At 45.3% G+C, this 23,466-nt stretch overlaps 1 protein-coding gene across 5 annotated transcripts in view; it reads right to left on the bottom strand.

Moving 5' to 3' along the window:
* Ldlrad3 (low density lipoprotein receptor class A domain containing 3) overlaps nucleotides 1–23,466 on the bottom strand; it is a 247,230-nt gene that overhangs the window by 109,148 nt on the left and 114,616 nt on the right. For all 5 annotated transcript variants that reach the window (XM_070032585.1, XM_070032587.1, XM_070032582.1 and 2 more), the window contains 2 exons: nucleotides 19,665–19,790; nucleotides 6,982–7,116 (listed from right to left, as the gene is read on the bottom strand). In XM_070032585.1, coding sequence (XP_069888686.1) covers nucleotides 6,982–7,116; nucleotides 19,665–19,790 — 261 coding nt within the window. The remainder of the gene's footprint in view (nucleotides 1–6,981; nucleotides 7,117–19,664; nucleotides 19,791–23,466) is intronic.

The following is a 23,466-nucleotide window of genomic DNA, read 5'->3' on the forward strand; positions in this document are numbered from 1 at the left end:
GCAGAGCTTTCCTGGTTAGACTCCTTGGGAGGGAAAGTTGGGGTGGGGGGGAGAAATAGCATCATTCTTCTGTGCTTAATGGAACACTAGGGAACACCCCACCTTCCAAGCCCCTTCCCCATCCCTGTACCAAAGGTTGAGCCACCCATCTGCAGTTCCTAAGCCTAGGGATCAACCTCTGATTCTTCTCTACTTTCAGAGAGACCCCATGAGAACTGTAAGAAAATATAGATGGAATGCTGGGAAGGTGGTCTGTGTGCTCCAAGGTCTCCAAGGTGATCTCTTCCTAGGGTCTGGCTGACCATCTGATCATGTGACCTGAATCATCAGATGCTAGTGACGACCAGGACACCAAGAACTGGAGATGCAACATTCTGCTGCTGTGTAACAAGACTTAAGAGTCTTACTTTAAAAAAAAAAAAAAAAAAAAGGTTTATTTTGTCAGAAATCAGAGACTGGCTTTGCTAGGGCTGCAGATGAGGTGTCACCCAGGATGGAAGGGATTTCATCCAGAGAGGATCCACTTCTAGTCTCATCCATGTGGCATTGGTAGGTTTCAGTAAGATCCCTCCCTCAGTTCCTTGCATCATGGGGACCTGCAAAGGGCAGCCGAGCATGGCAAACAGCCTCTATCAGAGGGAAGATGAGAGGCAGCAGGAAAGAGTAAAGGAAAAGGACCTAAGCCTGAAACTAGTTGTTGTTGTTGGGGTGGGGTGGGGAGGTGCTAAAAGTGAATCACAGTTTGTACATCTATGGTCTCAACATTATTCACAATAGTCAAAAGGTAGAAGCAATCCAAATATTCATTGAGGGGTGAATAGAAAAACAAAATATGATACAACCACACAATGGAATACTATTCAGCCTTAGAAAGGAAGGACATTCTGACACTTTCTGCGACCTAGATGATCCTTGAGTACATAATGTTAAATGAACTAACCTAGTCTTAGTCTCTCTCTCTCTTTCTCTCTCTCTCTCTCTCTCTCTCTCTCTCTCTCTCTCTCTCTCTCTCTCTCTCTCTCTCTCACACACACACACACACACACACACACACACACACACAGAAAAAAAATTTAGAAATCACCAAATTAATCAAGGGAGAGGTAATGGGCTTATTTTCCAATGGGTCAGAGTTTTAGATTTTCAAGATATAAAAGTTCCAGAGAGGGGCTGGGAAGGTGGCTCAGTGGTAGAGTGCTTGCTTTGCATGCATGAGGCCCTGGGTTCAATTCCTCAGCACCACATACGCAGAAAAAGCCAGAAGTGGCGCTGTGGCTCAAGTGGTAGAGCGCTTGCTTGGAGCTGAAGAGCTGAGGGACAGCACCCAGGCCCAGAGTTCAGACCCCATAACCGGCAAAAAAAAAAAAAAAAAAAAAAAGTTCCAGAGATTGGTTGCACAACAATACAAATATACTTACTATAACTGAACCAAACACTTAAAACGGTCAGGTCTGTTCAACTGTCTAGCGCGCGCACACACACAAGCACGCACATGCACATGCACATACACACACACATCAATAGGTCTAAATCACCTGAAGGGGACAAGAATATACCAGGGCACAAATGGCAGAAGACAAGATCACTTGGGACTGCAGCCACATTCTGGTAACATTTTAAAGGCCACCCACAGGGAGCACCCACGGCAACACAGGCAGGGCAGCCCCTTCCAGGGAAAGCTCCACTGCATCAGAAAAGCCACAGCAGCCTCCCACACTGCTACTACATAAATAGGCTGTGCTTCCAATTAATAAAGCGGCAGTTAAATTCACCTCCTCCATACCCTGCACTGTGTGAGTCTAACGCATCCCACAGCCCCATCCCTTTTCTCAATTCCTGACAGAATGTGTGGCTGGTTTGCAAGGCCAATGATACAGGGAGGGAACAGAGGCTGCTGTCTCTAAGGTAGAACGTTTACTTTTTCATCCCCTACTCATGAAGAAAAGCATTTGCAGCAGCACATTTCACTGTCTTGGATCCAGTTTTCTCCATCACCTCTAAATAAGTATTATCAAATATAATCATCAACTGAATGCAATGATGTATTTTTAAGAGCTTTGAAGCCCAGAAGTAGCCGATGGGATGTCTTTGGACTAAATGAACTCAGGCACAGCTGGGCAGCTGGCCTGCAAGGTGTGGCAAACTCACATACATAAGACTACATTCTGTCTGGTCAAGGTACTTTAAGAGCTATGCTTTGGGGAGACACAGCATGAAGCCTATGTCTCAAAAGTCCAGCACGAGGCAGATTTTCCCATAGCATTAGCATTCCTTTGTTCAAACAGCAAGATTAGCAAGTAGTTTATATTTAGAGGCCACAGGGGCAGACTGAGACAGGCAGACCTTCAATACTATTTACACATGTGGTGCAGGGAGACATACAAAGCACATGGGATTTCAAAAGCACCCTCTGGCAGGTGTACTACAAATCTAACACTCACCCCTTGTGTCCCCCAAGGGCCACATTCCTCCTGAGAGGATGGCTGAACCTTCTACTCTACTGAAACAACAGCAACTTCTTACTGCTTGAATAAGCTGTGCAGAGTTCACTCACCTATTTTAAATAACTGTATGGTACAATACTGCACAGACTGCAAGTTAAACATAAGGTAACAAGAACAGAAATCTTTCCTATTCTTCAGCACTTCAGGAATCCTGTATGTGCAAGACATTGTGGATTTAAGAGGCCACAGTGCCCTTCCTTCCTCCTTCCGTTCTTCAGAGGCTAACAATGATGCTATGACAGTGGGCATGTTGTGTGAAGGCTGTTATACTAATGGTAGCTGATGGGTGCTGCTAACTGCCTGGTGGATGCAGATGAATGTGTGCCTTGTTGAAGGAGACCATCAGGGTATGATAAGCACAAACCTGAGATTATATGAAAGTAAGAGCTGAGCTTGAAATGAAAGTATCTACCTCTAACTTTATAAGAGCCGGATAAGAAGAAAGAAACAGAGCCCGGGGCCAGTGGCTCATGCCTATAATCCTAGCTACTCAGGAGGCTGAGATCTGAAGCCAGCCTGAGTGGCAAAGTCCATGAGACTCTTATCTCCAATTAACCATCGAAAAGCTGGAAGTGGAGCTGTAGCTCAAGCCACAGAGTACTAGTCTTGAGCAAAAAAAGCTAAGGGACAGCACCCAGGCCCTGAGTTCAAGGTCTAGGACTGGCATGGAAAAAAAAATAAAAAGGAAACTCAGGAGGCAGGAGGAGGAGAAAGAAGAGGAAGAGGATGAGTAAGAGGAGGAGGAGGAGAAAGAAAGAAGAAATAGAAGAAGAGGAGGAGGAAGTAGAATTTAGAAGTCTAACTTCAACCAGCCCACAGAGGAACCTTCACCTTAAGAAGTTAAGGGCAAGCGGAATTTTGCACTGGTCAGTAGATCAGATAAACACGGGAGAGGAAAGGATTCATCCAAACTGTCAAACTCCCTCACCTTCAAGGCTCTGACTTGGGAGCCCTTTTCTTTGGAAATATCAGGCCTCATGAGTAAGTGAATCTTAGCTACATAAACACACAAGAAACTGTATTTACAGAAAAAATGTCCTGAGCTCCTCCTATCAAGACTAGTTATTTATTTGACTTTGTGATGGCTGTTGTCTGCTCGGCATCTGTCACTGCCTATACTTTGCTATATGTTTTAGTTTATACATATTTGACTATGTGGAAAGTTTAGCAACACCCAGAAGTTCAGACATTACTAGGCAAATAACAGGATTAAAAACTTCTCGTAGCTGGACAATGGTAGTTCATGCCTATAATTCTAGCTACTCAGGAAGCTGAGATCAAAAGGCAAGGTTTGAAGGCAACCTAGGCAGAAAAATCTGTAAAACTCCATCGATGATTAACCACCAAAACGTTGAGCTGGAAGCATGGCTCAAATGATAAGAGCACCAATCACAAACAAGCAAGCTGAGTGAAGAATATGAGACCCTGACATCAATACCAGTACAAACACACATGCACATGCGCGTGCGCACGTGTACACACACATGCATGAATGCATAGACACATGTACATGCTCGCTAAAGAATTTCCTGGGCTCTTAGACATCAGTGTGCTTTGGAATCATTTGGACAGTTTGCTAGATGGAACACAGACAGCCTTACAAGGGACTCGAATGGTCTGAACTGGAGTCCAACATGTGTATTCCCAAGAGTTTCCACATGCTGTGCGCGCTGCTGGACTGAGGATCAGACTTTGAGAACACTGCTGAAGAGAATACCCAAGAAAGAGATTTCCAAACCATTCCCTGCACAAGTCCTGGCAAAATCTGTGTCCATCCACATTTTCTCTCTTCTGTGGCTGCAGGTTTATAGATAATGGAGTAATCACGAACCTGGGTGGATAATCAGAGCTCTTGTGTAGGACCCATTTGTTCATCTTTATTCATTTGTAATAAGGCAAAAGCACCCACCAAAATACAAGATAGGACCTTGACAATAGTCTATGTCAACTCATATGGAACTTTCCCAATCCAGCTACCTCCCAACACATAAGTAACCAGTTAACTCTCCTGCACATCATTTTAGTTTTATTAAATCTATAAATGGTGGTACAGTTATGAAGCAGAAGACTGTGTAACAATCAAAACAAATGAACTCTATCAATAAGCAATAACAAGGGTGAATCACAGCTGTATACCATTATTAACTGAAAAACTATAGGTTGCATACCAGTTTATAATATTAGAAATACACTCTTTAGGATGCCCTAAAATAAATGTACCCTTTTAAGTCTTTGTACCTCTTTCTAATCATTGAAGACATACACATTAACCAGTTGGTGAACACCTGTAATTCCAACACTCAAGAGGTTGAGAGCTATATTACAATTAGAATCACTATAGACCTCTCCACACAGACCCTCAACACAAGGAGAGCCTGGAATGGTATAATCCAAGCACTGAAGATCAACAATTCCCAACCCAAACTGATACCCAGAGGAGCTATCATTTACATTAGATGGTGAAACCAAAACCTTCCATGACAAAACTTAAAGGAATTTATTATCACTAAACCAGCATTACGAAGAATTCTAAAAGGAGGAATATAATCTGAAGAAAACAATCAAAATCAAAGAAACACATCAGACAATAATCACTATAAGATCAATTTAGTAAACACAGGAAGAGGACAGAAACAAAATACAGAAAAATAAGAAAATGGCAGGAAATATGACATATCTTTCTAAAATAACCTTAAACATTAAAGGACTCAATTCCCCAATCAAAAGAAGAACAGCAGATTGGATCAAAAAACAAGATCTATCCAATGTTTGCATTCTGTTTTGAGTTATTTTTGAATTGATTACAGCTTCCACTATTATGACATATGGCTTTTAATACATTACCTGTATGTCACATTTATTGAATAAATAGAAGATGTTAGTCTCTGATTTTAGATGAAAGAATTCAGACACAGATATTTGCACAAAATAATATACCTTTAAATATAAAGAACTATATGAATTATATAGAAATTATATAGAAATACCTTGCCTCTCAATAATTTTCAGAAATATTTATTCCTTTTATTACTATGTTCATTATATGATGAATGTTATATTCAAGGCCAACAAGTAGTAAGTATAAATAAAATCACACATACATCATCAAAAAAAGGAAAGATTCATCCTTGTAGTCACATATGACACCATTTCCTTCCTTTGTTAATAATGAATGGTGCTTAATATGCATTCATCCAGTAATGGTATCTTTACATTTTTAAAGGCCATCAAGCTAACCTATAATAGAAAATAGCCCTATTGCAAAGAAGGAGGAGGAGGAGGAGGAGACAGGAGGAAGAAGAGGTAGCAGCAGCAGAGTCCCAAGCATAGGTTCTTTCTTTCTTCCACCACAAAAGGGGGAGGGGAGAGGGAGAGGGAGAGGGAGAGGGAGAGGGAGAGGGAGAGGGAGAGGGAGAGGGAGGGAGGCTGAGACCAGCAGGATTTTGAGTTTCCAGGCCAGCTTAGGCTGCACAGAAAGACCTAGACTCAAAGAAAAAGGAAAAAAGGGAGGGAGGGAACTAGAGTCATTTAGTTCAGTACCTAATAAGGCACCTAATAAGGCAACTAGCCCACCTAGGAAGGCACCCGGTCAGTCTTTTTTTTTTTTTTTTTGTCGGTCGTGGGGCTTGAACTCTGGGCCTGGGCGTCCCTTAGCTCTTTAGCTCAAGGCAAGCGCTCTACCACTTGAGCTACAGCGCCACTTCCCTGGTCAGTCTTGAAGGAGCAGACACAATCTCATTCCACTGTTTCCACCCAGATTCTCTTAACACATCCATCTGCCAGCTGCAACCTTCAATTCCCACAAAACAGCTCCCAAATCAAGAGCCTTGTAAGCTCAGGCAATTCACAAGAGAGGGAAAAAAAAGTAGTAAACAAACACAAGGTGTGGGGGGAAGACTCTGCTCATAATCACAGAAATGTAAGTGACAGTGTTTGAGGAGTCTATCATTCCAGGACCACCACATGTGTAAAAGTGGAAAAGAAACAAAAACACAGAAGAGCAGTGAATGTCTGTGCTATGACTGCAGGCTCAGGCGATGCAAGCAGCAGTGTAAACTCAGAACTTTCTCAACAGCTACATGGTAGAATGTGGCTGTAACCCACACAGGCATTCCATGCTGCAGAATTAAATCCTAAAGAAGGACTAATGGAAAGAAAGCTACCCCCACAATGACGCAATGACTTGGAAAACGACAGTACAGCAACACAACAGTGTGTAACACAGCAGAGGCCAATGTACGTATATATGACAATTAATATAGCAAGAATGCCACGGCAAGATGGCAGGTGCATCATAGTCAGGACCAGACAAACACCTGTACCTACCCATGGAAGGGCTGTAAGGCCAAGTGCAAAAATTAACAGAGCTGCTGTGTCTGGAGGCGGGTGTGGGTCCTGTGTCCTCCTTCCTGGGTTTGCTGTTGTGTGACTGCCGTGTGGTGCTGCAATGACTTTTTTAGAGCTGAGCGGCTCCTACCTTGAGAACTTTCACAGCTTTCCTCATCGCTGTTGTCTTGACAGTTATCCTGCCCGTCGCAGATGAAGCTCTTGTCGATGCACACGCCGTTCCTGCAGTGGTAGCGGGCAGTGGAGCATAGCAGAGGATTGGATGCTGCCAAGAGAGAAGGAAGCAGGTCACCAAATGTGTGTGTGTGTGTGTGTGTGTGTGTGTGGGTGTGTGTGAGTGTGTGTGTGTGTGTGTGTGGGTGGGTGGGGGGTGTCAGTTCTCTGGGGACCTAGAACCCTCTCTAAATCAGGAACTAGGACAAACACAGAGTTAGTGTGACCTGGCAGGACAAGATTTCTTCTCTTGCCAGGAGCTGAGGGCTCAATTCTGTACTCCTAGTTATTCAAGAGGCTGATAGCTGAGGATCACAGTTCAAAGTCAGCCTCGGCAGAAAAGTCCATGAGGTTCTTAGCCACACTTAACCAGCAAAAAGCTAGAAGTGGAGGTGTAGTTCCAGTAGTAGAGCACAAGACTTGAGTGTAGTAAGACAAGTGGAGAGTGTAAGACCCTTCTATTGTAAAGGTCCTTTCTCCCCGGTCATCATTAGGGCAAAGGGGAATATCTTCTACTAAGTCTAAAGCACACGCATTCCTGGTGCATCCAAGAGTGGAATGGTTGGTGACAGTAGGCACGCAGGGAGAAAACTGAAGCTGGAAGGAATAATCGACTCAGGGTCAATGAACCTCTGGAATAGGGGAAGGGATCACACGATTACTAAGAGAGCTTCAAGAGATGGTTCTGCTTGCTTCGCTACCAACCAGCTTATTCCTCATGTCTCCTCTGCAACTAAATAAACAACTCGGTGTTCTTAAGTTCTTGTTTGTCACCAAAGAAGGTCAATGACCACCTCCTTGTTTAGGGTATCTTCCGGGACCTTAAAATAAAGGATGGACCTGGGCTGGCAACTTGGCGGTATAAAGTCAACATTATATTCAATATATAAGTAAAACTCCACGGCAAAGCTTATTTCTACAGTGCAATTCACTTCCCCGCTCCTTCCAATGCAATTCAAACAAGGCTCATTTCCCAGAGCTCTGTCTGCAATCTAGGAAGCGGCCAAGAAGAGAGGACTCTAATCTCAACTCTGCTGTCTTGGGCAAAACTATTTCACCTCTCTGAGCCCTGGTTGCTGTATCTGTGGCCCAGACTGACTAGGCAATTTATAAGATTGAATGAAATCTGGAAATGTGGGATCTCGTTTAAAAAAAAATATTTAAAACATTCACAACAACAAATGTAGAACATAACCTGGGCACTTGTGGCTTACCTAGCTATCAGAAGGCTGAGATCTGAGGATCGTGGTTCAAAACCAGCCTGGACAGGAAAGTCCCTAAGACTCTTAAATTAATCACAGAAAAAGCCAGAAGTGGTGCTGCAGCTCAAGTGAGAAGAGTGTTAGCCTTGAACAAAAAGAGCTTAGGGACAGCACCCAGGCCCTGAGTTCAAGGCCCAGGACCACTCAAAATAAAAAAAAGAAGAAGAAATGCAGAACATAAATTCAGCCACAGAGCTCTGCTAGGCAAGGCACTGGTCATGTCTCAGTCTATCATGTTGAGCTTGCTACTCGGCTTTCATTTCAGCAGGGAATGATACATTAAGTCCTGAGTCTGGCACGACGTACAGGCTCAGAGAACATGACACTCATTTCCACAGTTACATCGGTTGTGAAATTCAGAATGTGGCATGTCTTCCAGCAAGCAACAATGGTGTAATGATGAGAAGGGGTCAGATATGTGTGGCAGGGTCATCCCTGCCACACACACATATGGGAATTATAGCACCTGAGTGTGTACCATGCCCAGCCCTGAGGATTACTATGGTGCTGGGGGGCAAACAAGCTCCAGCATCCCTCACTGGTCTTCAACAGCATGGCATCTAAGTGCTCCCTAACTCCTCCTCTACCTCGGTTATTGCTAAAGCAAAGCAATCACAGCCACTAGGCCTTGGTAAACATCACGGGCCAGGTAGTCCCAAAGGACTGCACAGTTTTTTTTTCAACTATTCAACCTAGAAGGTTTTCATGTGGAAGATCAGAGGAGGCAGAGGGATGGAACAAGAAACAACTCTCCATTTTGAGGATGATGGGCCCATGTCACTTCAAACAACAGTAGACCTGGATGAAAATGACAAGTTTCATCGTTTTAAGTGGCTGTGAGCCAAAGAATGCCTCAATGTGATTAAGTGGAAACCAAAGTCTGACCTCTGCCAAAATCCAAATGTGCAAACCAAAAACCACAAACCATGTTTTGTTTTTGGTCCAAGGCAGCCCTCTAAAACCCTTCTGCCTATCAGTATGCCACCATGGCAGCCTTTAGATTCCCTGGGACCTGTGGGGCACATCTTGGCAGCCCTAACACCCAAAAAACAGCCTGGAAAAGGCATGCTAACTGTTCCACAATGGATGGGGCTGGCTGACATACATAGACAAGCTGCTATATACACACACACACAGAGGCTACTCAGGCCAGAGCTGTCATCCGCTCCCTATTTCTCCAGCCTCTGGCCTTTTTCACTCTCACCAATTTCCCAAGGGGGGTAAAAAGTCATATATGTGACATACGTATGCATATGTGTCCATAATTCTATATACATGTATGTACTTATGTGTCTTTTGAAAAACAAGTCACAGACCAACTGTAATACACCATAAAGAACTTTTGCAGACAGAAAGCAAAACAGTACAATAGGAAAACAGGCAAAGGAGGCAAACGGGACAGATGGCCAACAAAACCTTGAAAAAGATATACAATGTCACTGGTACTAAAGTGGCACCTTACATAAACCTTGAAAAAGATATACAATGTCACTGGTACTAAAGTGGCACTTTACATGCCTCAGACTGGCAAAACTCCGCGTCTTAACATTCTGGTTGTTGGCAAGAATGTGGAGGGAAAAGTCTGAGAATCCACAGGTCTACACAGCAGACTAGAGATCTCTGATCATATCTGGTACCAGTCTACTGTGTTCAAAAGTTGAAGCAAACAAGGCCACATGAAGTATATTTTTTGAAACAGGGTGATGGGAAGACTCAGGTCTTTATTTTCCTTTTCTGTGTGTTTGAAAGACTTCACTAAAAATCCTGATGACGCTAGGTGCTCATGCCTATAATCCTAACTACTCAGGAAGCTGAGATCTAAGGATCAAAGTTTGGAGCCAGCCTGGGCAGAAAAGCCTGTGACTCTTGGAAAACCACTCGGAAAACCACTCGGGAAAGGCCAGAAGTAATTCAGCAGCTCAAAGGGTAGCGCACTAAACTTGAGCAAAAGAAGCCCAAGGACAGTACCCAGGACCTGAGTTCAAGTTCAATGACTGGCCAAAACAACAACAAAATCCAATGGCTCGCCTGGCAGTAACATTTCAAGGAGTGCTTTGCCTGGGTCTCCCCCACCATTCTCTCTCTGGCCCCCAATCATCTGCTTTTACATCTTCCACATCCAAATGGACAGCTGCCCGGAAGGCAGGGTGCACGCCTGTGCAGCACCTCGGATCGCTCCTTACAAAGGTATTCTCTCTTTGCTTCTCCTCTGTAGCCCCATGAGCCTCAGACACCCCTAGGACTTGGGCTCTGGTGGGAAAGAGAAACAGGGAGAGGATGATGAAGGGACACACACCAACTCCAGAAGCAAGCCAAAGGAAAAAGGGCTCCATGGTGTCTGTGTTCACACCACGAAGTGCCAGGAGTTCTCCATCCTCACTTCCCTCAGCATCTATTGATTCTCCATTTATGTCGGCCTTGACAAGTGTGTATTCCAGCTCCCAAGGACATAGGAAACTAGGGAGGAGAGAGAAGGATATTTGGTACACTGCAGACCAACTGACAGCGGGATAGAAAAGCTGGTATTATGGGAGGAAAACCAAAAAAGGCTAAAATAAACAATGTCCCAAATTTGAAAAGCCTAGGATAGACCGGAAAGTTCTAAAAAGAAAGACAAAACAACCCAAAGGCAATCCTCTATCATAGCCCAGTCTAAAAACAAGTTAATATTCCTACAAATGACCCTGAGCTAACAAAAAAAACATCCAGGTGGATGAAGCCAAAATCCACACAGCTCAGAGACAGTGGTCAATGCCACACAAAACCTCAGTGTTCAGTTCTAGGCAGACTCGCTTCACCAGCATGTTGGATTTAGGATTTGTTACATATGAGGGCCTCCACAGCTATTTACTGGGGTCAGCCCAACTGCAAAGTCAGTCTGTGTGGGGGACTTTGGCAGACCAACATGAAAGCTTTGGTGAGCAGGCCTTAAGATCGGTAGTGGTTATTGTGTGGAGCCAAGCCCAGGACTTCTAAACAGAAAACTGCTCAACAACCAACACATAAATATGGGGAGAGGCTGTGTCTCAACCTTTTAGCAATATCGAATGTGCCCAAATGCTTATGTTTTCTTTGTCCTTGCTATGGCTCACTGGTCTCTGGAAAATGTGTTCTCGTACTCTGTTAACTAGGGAGAGGAACACCGTGTAGCCTGCATCTGTATTTCACTGGAAGCAGAGAAAACTGTCTGTAACATCAGCTTCAAAATCTCAGCTGTAGACGCCAAAGCTCCTTGAAGTCATTACCAAGAGGAACACAGGGCTCTAACAATCTATTTCCTAACTCTCAACACATATACGCACCCACACAAGAACAAGTCGTTCCCAGCCAGACAGAAGGAGGCAAGAGAGTTCAAGAGCTGTTCAGTGGTTGGTTTAACTGCAGCAGTCTGACCACAACTAACAGAGGAGGCCAGTCTAACAGAGGAACCAATCAGTTCAAGACAGGAAATGAGGCCTTCTGTCTCCAGCAGGACTTCACAAGCGGCTTCTTTAATCCATCTCAAGTCAGTGAACTCAGCTCCTCGCCTACCTCCAAGAGTTCCTGACAAGACACAAATGGGAAGCTCCTACCCTGCGGTGGTCACCATTCCTGGGGGATCTTCTCTCTCTAATTCTAATTTCCCTGTAAACCATGCCATTTGGGGATCTGAAGGTCCCCTGAAACTCCTTCTTTTCCAGGATGGAGGGCCAACCCTCAGAATCCCAGAGACCTCTAAGCATGTTCTGGTCACAAATGGTCCATATCCCAGCCACAAATACCATTCCCTCGGTGTTGGCTTGGAATATGTGCACTGCCTGACTGGGGCTTATCAGCGGACAGCTACAAATTCTTATTTGTTCCAGTCTGTTAACAGTGCCCTGAAGCTACCAGGGGCCTAGCCTCAGCAGTGGTCCATGGACAACCCACATCTGGAGCCAGTGTCTCTTCCCTGTCTGTAGGAGGGAAAAGGCCGGCATGGATGAAAGCCTTTAGACTACCAAACAAAATACAAAGACTGCTCTATTCTGCCTCCTTCCGCCGCCCCCCCCCCCAACTTCCTTTAGGATTCAGCATTTTATTTTGAAACCCTTCTAGAAGTAAAGGTACAGTGGCTCACCCTGTAATTGTAGCTACTTGGGAGATTTAAGCTTGGGAAGGTCTTGGTTTGAGGCCAGACCAAGCACATAGATGAGACCCCCTGCACAGCTAATACATAGGTGAGGTGTCAAGCATCTGTCATCCTAGCTACTGTGGAAGGCTGAGATCACGAGGATCAGGATTCCAGGCCAGCACGGGCAGGACAGTCTTCAAGACCCCATCTTAATGGAAGAAGCTGGGTGTGGTGGTATATGTCTGTCATCCCAGCTACCGTGGGAAGCTTAAAATAGTAGTCCAGGTGTACTCCAGGCAAAAAGACAAGATCCTGTCTCAAAATAAGCACTGCAAAGACAGACCAGATGCAGAGACGGTGGTAGAACACCTCTCTATCTCATGTCAGGTCCTGAGTTCAAACCCCAGTACAAAGAAAAGAAAAGAATAAATAAAACTTCTAGAGTCAGTGCAGGGCCAAAACTCTGATTCACTAAGGGCAATCTGCCTCCTCCAGTTACATAAATCTTTCCTGAGCTTGGCTGTGTCCTGTCTAATATCCAAGCCGCATTTTCCTGGAATAGTTCTACCACAGTTCCAACCACCATGTTTCTGTGGGTGGCTCCCAACACGCTTCTGCTGATGTCTCTGCTAATCCTTCCCTCTGAACCCCCATCACACCCTGTCCTTGTGGTTCTACTTCTATTAAAGGGGCTGCCATGTCCCAGCTCTCCCAGACACCAGCCCTGTGTGACCCTCTCCTTTCCCTTCCCCTGCTCCCCCTTCCCTTCTTCTCCTGTCACCTGCTCCTTACCAAGGGCCTAACTTGTCATCATTTGCCTGGCTCCAATTCTCAGCACACAGTTTGCTTCAGTGATCAAGGTACACCTGGACTTCAATTTCAGCTCTATCTTAACTTGGGAAACTCATTTCACTTCCCTGAGCCTGAGCTTCCTCTTCTGTAAGGTGGGGATAAACCAGTAGGCATGTTAGGAGATTTTGTGGAAATTAAATGAGATAATGCATGCAAAACACAGAGAATAGTATGTGACTCCCTATGAAGTGTTCAATAATGTGTACTGTAACTATCAATAGTGGCGATATATTGAGTACAATGGCAGAGTGCAGATGCCAGTGTTAAAAGGCATGCACCAAAGAGCTGAAGTCCCTTCAACTTGTTGCTTGCACCCCAAAGGTAACGCCTTCCAACCTACTTACCCTGGTGCTCATCTCTGCATTTCTCAATCTATCTGTGTGTTACCCTCTTGAAGAAGAAGAGTTTGGAGTCCAAGTTTACAATGCTCCAACTCTGCTACTTACAAATTATGTCATCATGCAGGTTGTTTAACCTTTCCACATCTCCTTTCCTCAATATATACAAGAAGGAAATGAAACTATCTGCCTACAGTGAGATCAGCTATGAAAAGCATACATAGTGCCAAGCCCAGAAAGTGCTTAGAAGCTGTCAGCATGCAGCTCCCAGGCCCTGGGCATTGAGCATAGCTTCCAGGCTTAGTCTGGGTCCTCAGCCCCAAATACCCCATGGGGCTATATTTTAAGTGACACTCATCCTCCTGTTCCTGGGGAATGACTCATTTCCCCAACCATTCCAGTGAGTAGTCCCAAAGGAGCAGTAGTTCTGACTGCCAGCCCCAAGCTGTTATTGCTGGCTTTCTGATGCTTTTGTCTTCCTGCTTCGAGTCTAAGCTCCAGGATGCCAGGGTGGCATCTAACCCATTCTTCGTCCACAGCAGCATATGGCATGCTGGCTGGCTTAGAGACTGTGGAAAAAGGATGAGAGTCTAAAAGACACAGGAGCTGAGGTTAATGAGCCATGCAGTGTCTAAATCTGCTCTCTGGGCACACATCTGAAAACCCAGGAGGATAAAATGTGCGTATGTTAAGAATATATCCTGACCATAGCAGGGAAGCAGGCAGCCCAAGGTTGCCTATCTTCTTCACTTGGCTCTTTATTTGATTAGTTACTTGATTCAGTCATTTATTGATTATCCTTTTTAACTAAATCACTTTGTTAAGTACTGGGGGTGAAACAACCCATCCCTTACTTTCAAAGAGCTGATGTTCCGGGGCGAGTCAACAGGGCACTAAGATAAAGCACAGGAAGTCTCACTCAGTGCATGCGAAGGAGGAACCTGATGACATCCTTGGCACCAGAATATAGCTGTAGGCACGTGAAACCATCTCGAGGCCATCACAATGGAGTAGGGAGACAGGAAATCAATAGAAAGTGGTGCTAAGTGTTGAGAGAATGAAGCCAGGGACACAGTGTGCAGAGGAAGGAAGTGCTTTGTCACAGGGTGATCAGAGCAGTCCCTACAATGAGGTGCCATTTGTGGAAGAAAGGCCAAGACAGGGGTGGAGCACACAGGAGGGTAGCATAGCATAGTGTAGCCCAGCCCAGCCCAGCCCAGGCTCGCCTCACAAGCCAAGAAGACTTCTCACAGAAGCAGGTCACCCAGGACTCTTTAAGGAGACTGGCTGACCTTATTTATAAGCACTTGGGAAAAGTTCTTCCCTATAACATCCAGCACCTCCATATGTAAAACCAGCTCCGCCAGGCGGCCACTCGTGCATGGGTGGAGGAGAGAAGACGGGCTCTGGTCTAGACGTGTGCAGGGCACACACAATATGCCACCACCGTGATACCAACACTGTGAGCAAAAGTAGGCTGTCTGTGCTTAGGAACAGGCAGGAATGCGTCACCCGTGGAAGACACAGTTAAACTGAAACAGCACTAGTTTTCTATGATGGTCACAATGGTGGTGACGATGGAGGTTTCTGGTGCTCTAAGATGGTCTCTGCGGTGGTCACTACGGTAGTCTCTATGATCTCTGTGCTGGTCTCTATGGTGGTCACTGGTGATCACTGTGGTGAGCTCTACTGTGGTCACTGGTTGCCACTTGGTGGGTCTATATGATGGTTTTTTCCCTTTTTTTTTTTTCCAGTCCTGGGGCTTGAACTCAGGGCCTAGGCACTGTCCCTGAGCTTCTTTTGCTCAAGGCTAGCACTCTACCTCTTGAGCCACAGCACCACTTCTGGCTTATTCTGTTTATGTGGTATTGAGGAATCAAGCCTAGAGCTTCATGCATGCCAGGCAAGCACTGTACCACTAAGCCACATTCCCAGCCCCTAGATGTTGCTTTCTATAGTGGTTTCAAAGGTTGTCTGTATGGTGGTCACTATGAATTTTAAAGTAGTGAGTATATAAATATTCTAACAAGCAATTACTAGCACGTTAGCAACAAACGGGTAAACAGGAATTCTCAGCCATGACATAGGAGACAGAATAAGTTGTCAAAGGAAATGTGAAGACTGAAAAATATAACTGAGATGAAAACAAAACAAAATGCAACATTAGCTAAGCTAGAAAACAGAGTATTAAGAAAAGAGAGTATTAAGGAACTTGATGACAGATTAATAGAAATCTAGACTTAATACATAAAAAGCAAAATGACTAATAAAATCATGAACAAAAAAGCCTCATCCATTTGTGGTACAGTAACAGAAGATCCACTGTCTGGAACTGGAGTCATGGTTCAAGTGGTAGAGGACTAGTCATGGGTAAAAAAGCCAAGCAATAGTTCAAGCCCAAGTTTGAACACACACACACACACACACACACACACACACACGAACACACACACACACACACACACACACACACACACCACACACACACAAAACCCATTTGATGCTGTTGTCTCAGAAATCTATCAGAAAGATGAAAGACAACTGTATTCACAAAACATTCGCTAAGCGCAGTCACTCGAGCCTGTAATTTTTAGCTACTTGGGAGGCAGAGATCTGAAAATAACTGTTCAAGGCCAGTCCAGGCAAGAGAAGAAGTTTGACTAGATGCAGTAACATGTTCCTATTATTTTAGCTATGGGGAAACACAGTATCTTGGCACCTTGGCACATGCCTGTCATCCCTGGTGTTTTAAGGTAACACAGGTAGGAGGATCACAGCCCAGTCCAGTCTGAGCACAAAGCACAACCTTCCCTTGAAAATAACCAAGGTAAAAAGGGACTCAAGGGGTAGAACTGCCTTGCAGTGTGAGCCCCTGAGTCCAACCACCACAATTGGAAAGGAAGATGAAGAGAGAAGAGGAGAGGAAGGCAGGGAAGAGCAAGGGAGGAAAGGAGGAGGGGGAAGAAGAGAAGAGGAAAGAGGAGGAGGAGGAGCGGAAGGAAGAGGAGGAGGAGGAGGAGGAGGAGGAGGAGGAGCGGAAGGAAGAGGAGGAGGAGGAGGAGGAGCAGCAGCAGCAGCAGCGGGAGGAGGAGGAAAGGAAGGGAAGGAGGAAAGATGGGGAGGGAAGAAAGAAAGAAGGGGGAGGTAAGAGGAAAGGAGGGTGGTAAGAGAGCAAGAGGGAGGGAAGGAGGACAGCTAAAAATGTATTAAGTATGAAAAAACCCCAAATGTTCTCTGAATAGATCAGAGAATCCTAAACAGGTTAAACTCATAGAACTCTACACCTAGACACCCAACACCATGATCTATACGCTGAAAACAAGGGGAGAAAAAAATCCCCAAAGCAGCTATAGAAAAAAATGGTACATAATGTACAGAGAGAGAATGGAAAGATGGCCAGTTTGCTCTGGGAAGGAGAGAAGTCAGAGGAAGTGGCACACTGAAAGTGCTTGGAGCAAAGAGTCGTCAGCCCAGAATTCTCCACACCACAAAAACACCTTGTAGGAATAACAGTGAAATGAAGACAGTCTCAGATAAATGAAAACCGAGAGAAGACATAGCCAGCAGAGCCCACCTTTAAAAGAAGAAAGTTGTTCCTCCAGGAAAATGAGGCCAGAGGAGGCTCAGAACATCAGGAGGGGAGGCGAGCAACCAAAATGTCACCGTCTGGAGGAATAATAGTGTTCTGTCCTTCTAGATTTGAACATTCAAGGCAAAATTTAAACGCTATCTCTCTTTATTGGGGGAAGGGGAGTTAATGAATATAAATGGGCTCTGAGAATAACATAGAGACCCACAGAGCAAGGTGTCTCCACTCCACTTGAAGTGGTGCTGTATTGATCCAGAGCTGTCTGTGAAAGATCGACTTGGTGGTTCACGAGTTTCCAGCCCCATCCATCATGAAAAAGCGCCGTCATTAATTTTTCACCTATGGGTTTTCACAATCACTATGATCATTACCTAGATCCATTCTTCATTAGGGCTTACGAAATGGACTCTAATTCTATTATTCTTACATTGGCTGATAGTCTTTAAAAAGGAAAAAAAAAACAACTTTAAGTCAGGTATCTGATTCTTCTAAAGTACAAGGCACATAAGAAAGAAGGACTAAATGTTGTGTACTTGCTATTAAGAGTCTTCAAACTACTGAGTTAAAACACTATTTATTTTTATTATTTATTTATTTATTCATCAGTCATGAGGCTTGAACTCAGGGCTTGGGTGCTTTCCTTGAGCAATCTGGCTCAAGGCTAGTGTTCTATCACTTTCAGTCACAGCTCTACTTTTGGTTTTCTGGTGGTTAACTAGAGATAAAAAGCTCTTAAGACATTCCAACTCAGGCAGGCTTTGAACTGTGATTCTCAGAGCTCAGCCTCCTGTGTAGTTAGGATTACAGGCATGAGCCCCCGGCAGCCAGCTTAGGACACTATTTTTAAATAGAGAAAGAGAGAGAAACACTGGCTTAATTCTCACTGGCACAATCTGAGATGCAAATAATTTATTCTCTTAGACAATTTAATCCAACCGTGTAAATCTTACAAAGTCTTTAATTATGGTAAGGAGCAAAAGGATGACATGATCCATTTGAATGTGTGTATTATAATGTGTCACGCTTGCTTTTTTTTTCATGCTTGCTTTTTGTTGGGACTAGATTGCACACATGCATGCATGTGTGGTGTGTGTGTGTGTGTGTGTGTGTGTGTGTGTGTGTGTGTGTGTGTGTGTGTGTGTGTGTGTGTGTGTGTGTGTGTGTGTGTGTGTGTGTGTGTGTGTGTGTGTGTGTGTGTGTGTTTACATTCACAAATGTATTCCGGTATAAGGTCTTAATTAAAGCTCTGAACCTATCAAAATCCCAAAAATGTAAACATATGAAACAAATATGTACATTCACTCACAGGCAATGATAATTAGAAAGCCTCAAATCACTCTAACATTTAGGAGGACCTAGATGAGAACTAAGGGCACAGACTGACCAGTAGGAACAGTCAGGATGCAAGTTACTAGGAAAGCTGGAACCATATTAAAGTTGGGGAAGAGATACCTGAAGGTCCTTGAGGCTTCATGTGAGAACTCACGGTGAACACAGGGGTACCAGAAAGGAAGGAACTGTATGTATCCAGCCCAAGGAGGAGTTAAGCTAACAATAGGGCAAGGTAGAGTAGATTCAATGTAAGTAGATTCAATGTCTGTGTATATTGATACTATGAAACATTATATGGCAGGCAAAAGGAATCAAGTGGTCAGAGCCAAGGAGAAATCTTTATACTACTTAGGAATTTTTTTGTAAGAATATATTCTTTATATATATCTAACTCATAGCATTTTTTTCAGAGCATTTAAAATAACGAAGAAGCAGGATACTAGTTACGCAGACCTATAATTCTAGCTACTGAGGAGGCTGAGTTCTGAGGATTTCAATTTGAATCCAGACCAGGCAGAAAAATCCATGAGACTCTTATCTCCAATTAAAGCCAGAAGTAGAGCTATGGTTCAAGTGGTAGAGTGAAAATGCTCAGGGATAGTGTGAAAGCCCTGAGAGAAAGGAAGGAAGAAAAGGAAGAAAAGGAAGGAAGGAAGGAAGGGAGGGAGGGAGGGAGGGAGGGAGGGAGGGAGGGAGGGAAGAAAGGAAGAGGAGGAAGGGAGGAAGGGGAGGAGGGGGAGGGAGGAGGAAGACAGAAAAGGAGGTAGCAGGGGAGGGAGGAGGAGGGGGAAGCAATCCCATAAACATGCAGTGTTTGGCCGAAATCAGATGACCATGGGAACAGCTTTGTTTCTGATGGGCAGTGCATGCCCATGTCTTCACTCCAGGCTCCCCGCTGCTGAGTGAGGACTCTAACCTGCTTTCGCAGAGCTCCTGCCAGAACTCATCGGGCCCTGCACACTTCATAAAGCCCCATAAACTATAGCTGGACATTACAGATTTACACCTCGGGGAAGTAGAGAGCAGAAGGTGGGTGACAGCCGAGAACTCCTGAGCCTCTGGCTGTGAGGAGCATGGTCAGGAGAGTGGCCAGCAGGGACAAGTGGGGCTGGCTGGACAGGCCCCGGCACTCACTACAGTTCTCTTCATCGCTGCCGTCAGGACAGTCCTCGAACCCATTACACCGGAAGCGGCCGATGATACAGTGGATACCGCTGGCACAGGGGAAGAAGGTCGGGCCGCATTTCGATTTAGCTTTGGCTGCAGGAAGAGAAGAAGACAAACAGTAAGACAAGAGGAGACAGAACTCTCTGACCATGACCACCTATCCGGCTCCCTGAATGTGTAAATGTTTCCTGTTAGGTTTGCCTCAAAGACCCACAGAGGAGGCTCACCACCAACAGCCAGCCTGAACCCCTAAGTAGCATCCTCCTGGAAGAGAATGGCCATGCTGCTGCTTCCAACGCCCACAGGAAAGCAAGTGTCCAATCAACAGTATGAAGAGGCAGATGGGACAGTGATGGACAGTGGGTAGAGCCTGCCTCTCTAGGTGCTGGAGGACCAATCAAAACACATTTCCTGGGTGTCAAAGCAATGGCAGTTGACATGCAGCAAGCGCTCACCATACCAGGTGGTGTGCCAAGTGTTTTGCATGGATTATCTCATTTAATCTACCCAGCAGCCACCCAATGGGGAAGTGTACAGAAAAGCTCAATGTGATTCTTCCCAGATTGCCAGCCTTACCAAGTCCTGCTTGGAATGGTCTGTTCTTGCTTGGCTAGAGTAGAGAACATGCATTTGAGGAGGGTCCCTACTACCTTAATTGGTAAAGGTAGCCTCAATTGTTAATGCAAGCAGTGTGCATACTGAACACAGGACTTTTTTTGGGGGGAGCGAGGAGTTGGGGGGGTGGGGGGCTTCTAGGCAGAGGGTACCCTGTAACCAGCCTTGGATTAAAAACTCAGAGAACCAAATCTCCAGTGAGCTTCCCTATTGGACATTCCTTCACACTGGCAGTACAAGCAGATGCAGGGGAATGAATGCGTCCTGTATGCCGCAGGTTGGAGAAGACCTGTTCTCAACATTCCCTCAAACCTTATGGGTTCTGCTTTGTGGCTTTCACCATAGTCAGTCAGGGTCCTGAGGACAAGCAATGCGCTGAATACCAAGACTTCCTAGAAAATGCTAAGCCTGGCAGATCCTGAGGACCCTGGTGCAGCTGGACATGGTTCCTGACTGCCCCTCCCCACACACACACACTCTGAGCTAGATGTATGAATGTAGACAGGGACAATGCTCAGACCCTAAGTTCAGGCTTCAGAACAAGCATTTAAAAAAAAAAAAAGGCTGAGGAGAAGCCTTAGAGAGAGAGGTTTCCACTCACCCCTCTGGGAGGAGATGTCTTTACTGGGAGACTTTGCCTTCCTACACCAAAGCCACCACTGAGTGACACTGAGGAAACCTCATTGCAAATTGCTGATGTCCTCTGTAATCTGCTGTTTTGGGAGGTTTGGAGTGTCAACCTTTGGAAAGTGGCAGATTCAAATAGCAGATTCAAATAGAGTCACCCAGTCTGCTTTTGGCAATGCCATTTAACAATGCAAATCCAGCCAGCTGCTGGTGGCAGGGCTCATGCCTGTAATCTTAGCTACCTAGGAGGCTGAGATCTGAGGAGAACAATCAGCAAAATGCTGGAAGTAGGTGTGATTCAAGTGGTAGAGCACCAACTCTGATGGGGGAAAAAAAAGCCAGGCAAAAAAATGCAAGGTGAGGTCAAGGCTGATGCTAGCACAGAAAATAAAAATGTGCATTCTCAGCCAGGAACTTCTGAGATCTCCCCTCCCATGAACTGGGGATGGCAGAGGGCACCTGGGTTCTGCTCAGGACCCTCTGAACTCTATGGCAGGGCACGTGGGGCAGGGAACAGCTACTGACCTGCCCACCCAGCTTCTGGCTTCCAGGCTTCCCTCCGTGTGCCTCCTGTGATCAGCTGCTACCATCTTAGCAAATGTGTGATGTTGCAAATGTAAATCATAGCAGGGCCAGCTTCCTGTGACATAAACAATGACTGAGCGCCGCCTGCCAGGCAGGACATACTATTAGTCATTCCCACAGAGGAGGCACAAGCTGGTTAATTGAATGGAAGCTCATTAATTTACAATCATGCATAGTCTCCCTCTTTTTTTTTTTCTTTCCTTGATTCAATTCCCGAGAGACCCCAAGAAAAGGGGCCAGGCATTCACACACAGTGAGATTAAAGGACGATATTCTTAGGGGAGGAACACAAAAACACAAGACCTATGTGCATCTGATCATATAAAATATTTATCAAAATGAGCTCCAGGAAATGGAAACACGCCCCCCACCCCCCACCCCGCTTTGTTGCTGTTTTTGTTTTCTTTTCCTTTTGTCTTGTTTATTCACTGATTTGTCTTAGGGAGGGCAAGGGGGGGTACAGAAATGGAGGGACAAAGGGTGAACAAATGCAGTAGAGGCGCTCACTGGATACTATGTTGAACCATACAACCTGTGGGTCTGGACACACAAGGGAAAAACTGGGACAGAGCAAGAGAAAGGATGACATTGTTCGGAAAGAAATGTATGCTTTGCCTGTCTTATATAACTGTAACCCCTCAGTACATCACCTGTACAACAATAGGAAATGCTTAAAAGTAACAATAATAAATAAAAGTATTTTTATAAAAAGGAAGGGAGGGAGGGAGGGTGGGAGGGAAGGAAGGAAGGAAGGAAGGAAGGAAGGAAGGAAGGAAGGAAGGAAACGGGACCGTGACACTGAAAGCCTATCTTCTATGAGGCAAGAACTTTCCAGGCTGGCTCTTCCACAGACATCATGCCTGCGGCTCCCAGACTCTCTGGGAAGGGCTCGGGGCAGCTTCCCTGTCCTGAGGATGTGAGCCCTTGGATTATGGCAGTTTTCCCCTTCCCACCTCCAGCCTCACGCTACAAAGCTGGACAAGGCTGTTCCATGGGTCTGCAATGTTCAGATAACACAGACCTGTGTGGTATCTCTGGGGCGACTGCTCCATCCTGCTGGCTACTGCACATCCTGGAGATGTAGCTCTGCAGGGCCTCCTTCCAGACCTTTGAGGCTGGCCTCACCTATCCTGCCTGTGTGGGCCTAAGACAGTCCAAACAACTAGTCACAGGAGCTCTGAGCTCTTCTGCAAAATGACCACACTTGTCTTTATAAACATAAGACTTGGCTCATTGTAAAAGATTTGAAGGACCCATAAAATACAGGGACTTGAACCCTGCTTTTACTATTTAACACTGTGACACCTTCCTATGCCAATAACAACTGGTCCTGGCCATCGTGTTTAATGATGGCTGAGGGCTGTCATTACTGTATCTGTGAACCCATTAAAGACATAGTTGGAGTGCTTTCAACAATGCACCCCCTGGTATGTACACTGCTTTTCCTGCTTGTACAGTATCTTGTTGAGACACAGTTGCTAGGTCTAACAACAGGCACAGTTTGCATTTTGCTGCCCTTTGAGGTCATCGACGGTGACTTTCCCGAGGAACTGCTTTTTGGCCACTGATGCTACGAGAAAACAACTCCCACCCTGGATGGTGTAAGGTGGGCTAAATTATTCCCTGGTAACACACAGCCCAAAGTCCCTCTTCACCTCTATTAAGCTAATGCTGCTTTACTGCTGCTCTGCTCTGCTCCTCTCGATCCGTCTCTGTCTCCCTTTGCATTCATACCTGTTTACTTATTGCTCTGCAGAGTGGGGAATTCCTGTCTGGCCAAGGGAACTATGACTCTTCCTTTTATCTTTCTAAATGTGCACCTGGTACAGGGCATCCATCTTGGCCAGGATTGGTGTCCCTGGGCTACACAAGTCACAGCCTGAGGCAGTGCCTCTTTCTCTGCAAGATGCTGCTCTAGTTCACTTTCTTGGGCTGCACACTG

Source organism: Dipodomys merriami, unplaced genomic scaffold (assembly GCF_024711535.1).
Source record: "Dipodomys merriami isolate MVZ:Mamm:240054 unplaced genomic scaffold, mDipMer1.0.p SCAF_21, whole genome shotgun sequence".
NCBI classification, from domain to species: Eukaryota; Metazoa; Chordata; class Mammalia; order Rodentia; family Heteromyidae; genus Dipodomys; species Dipodomys merriami.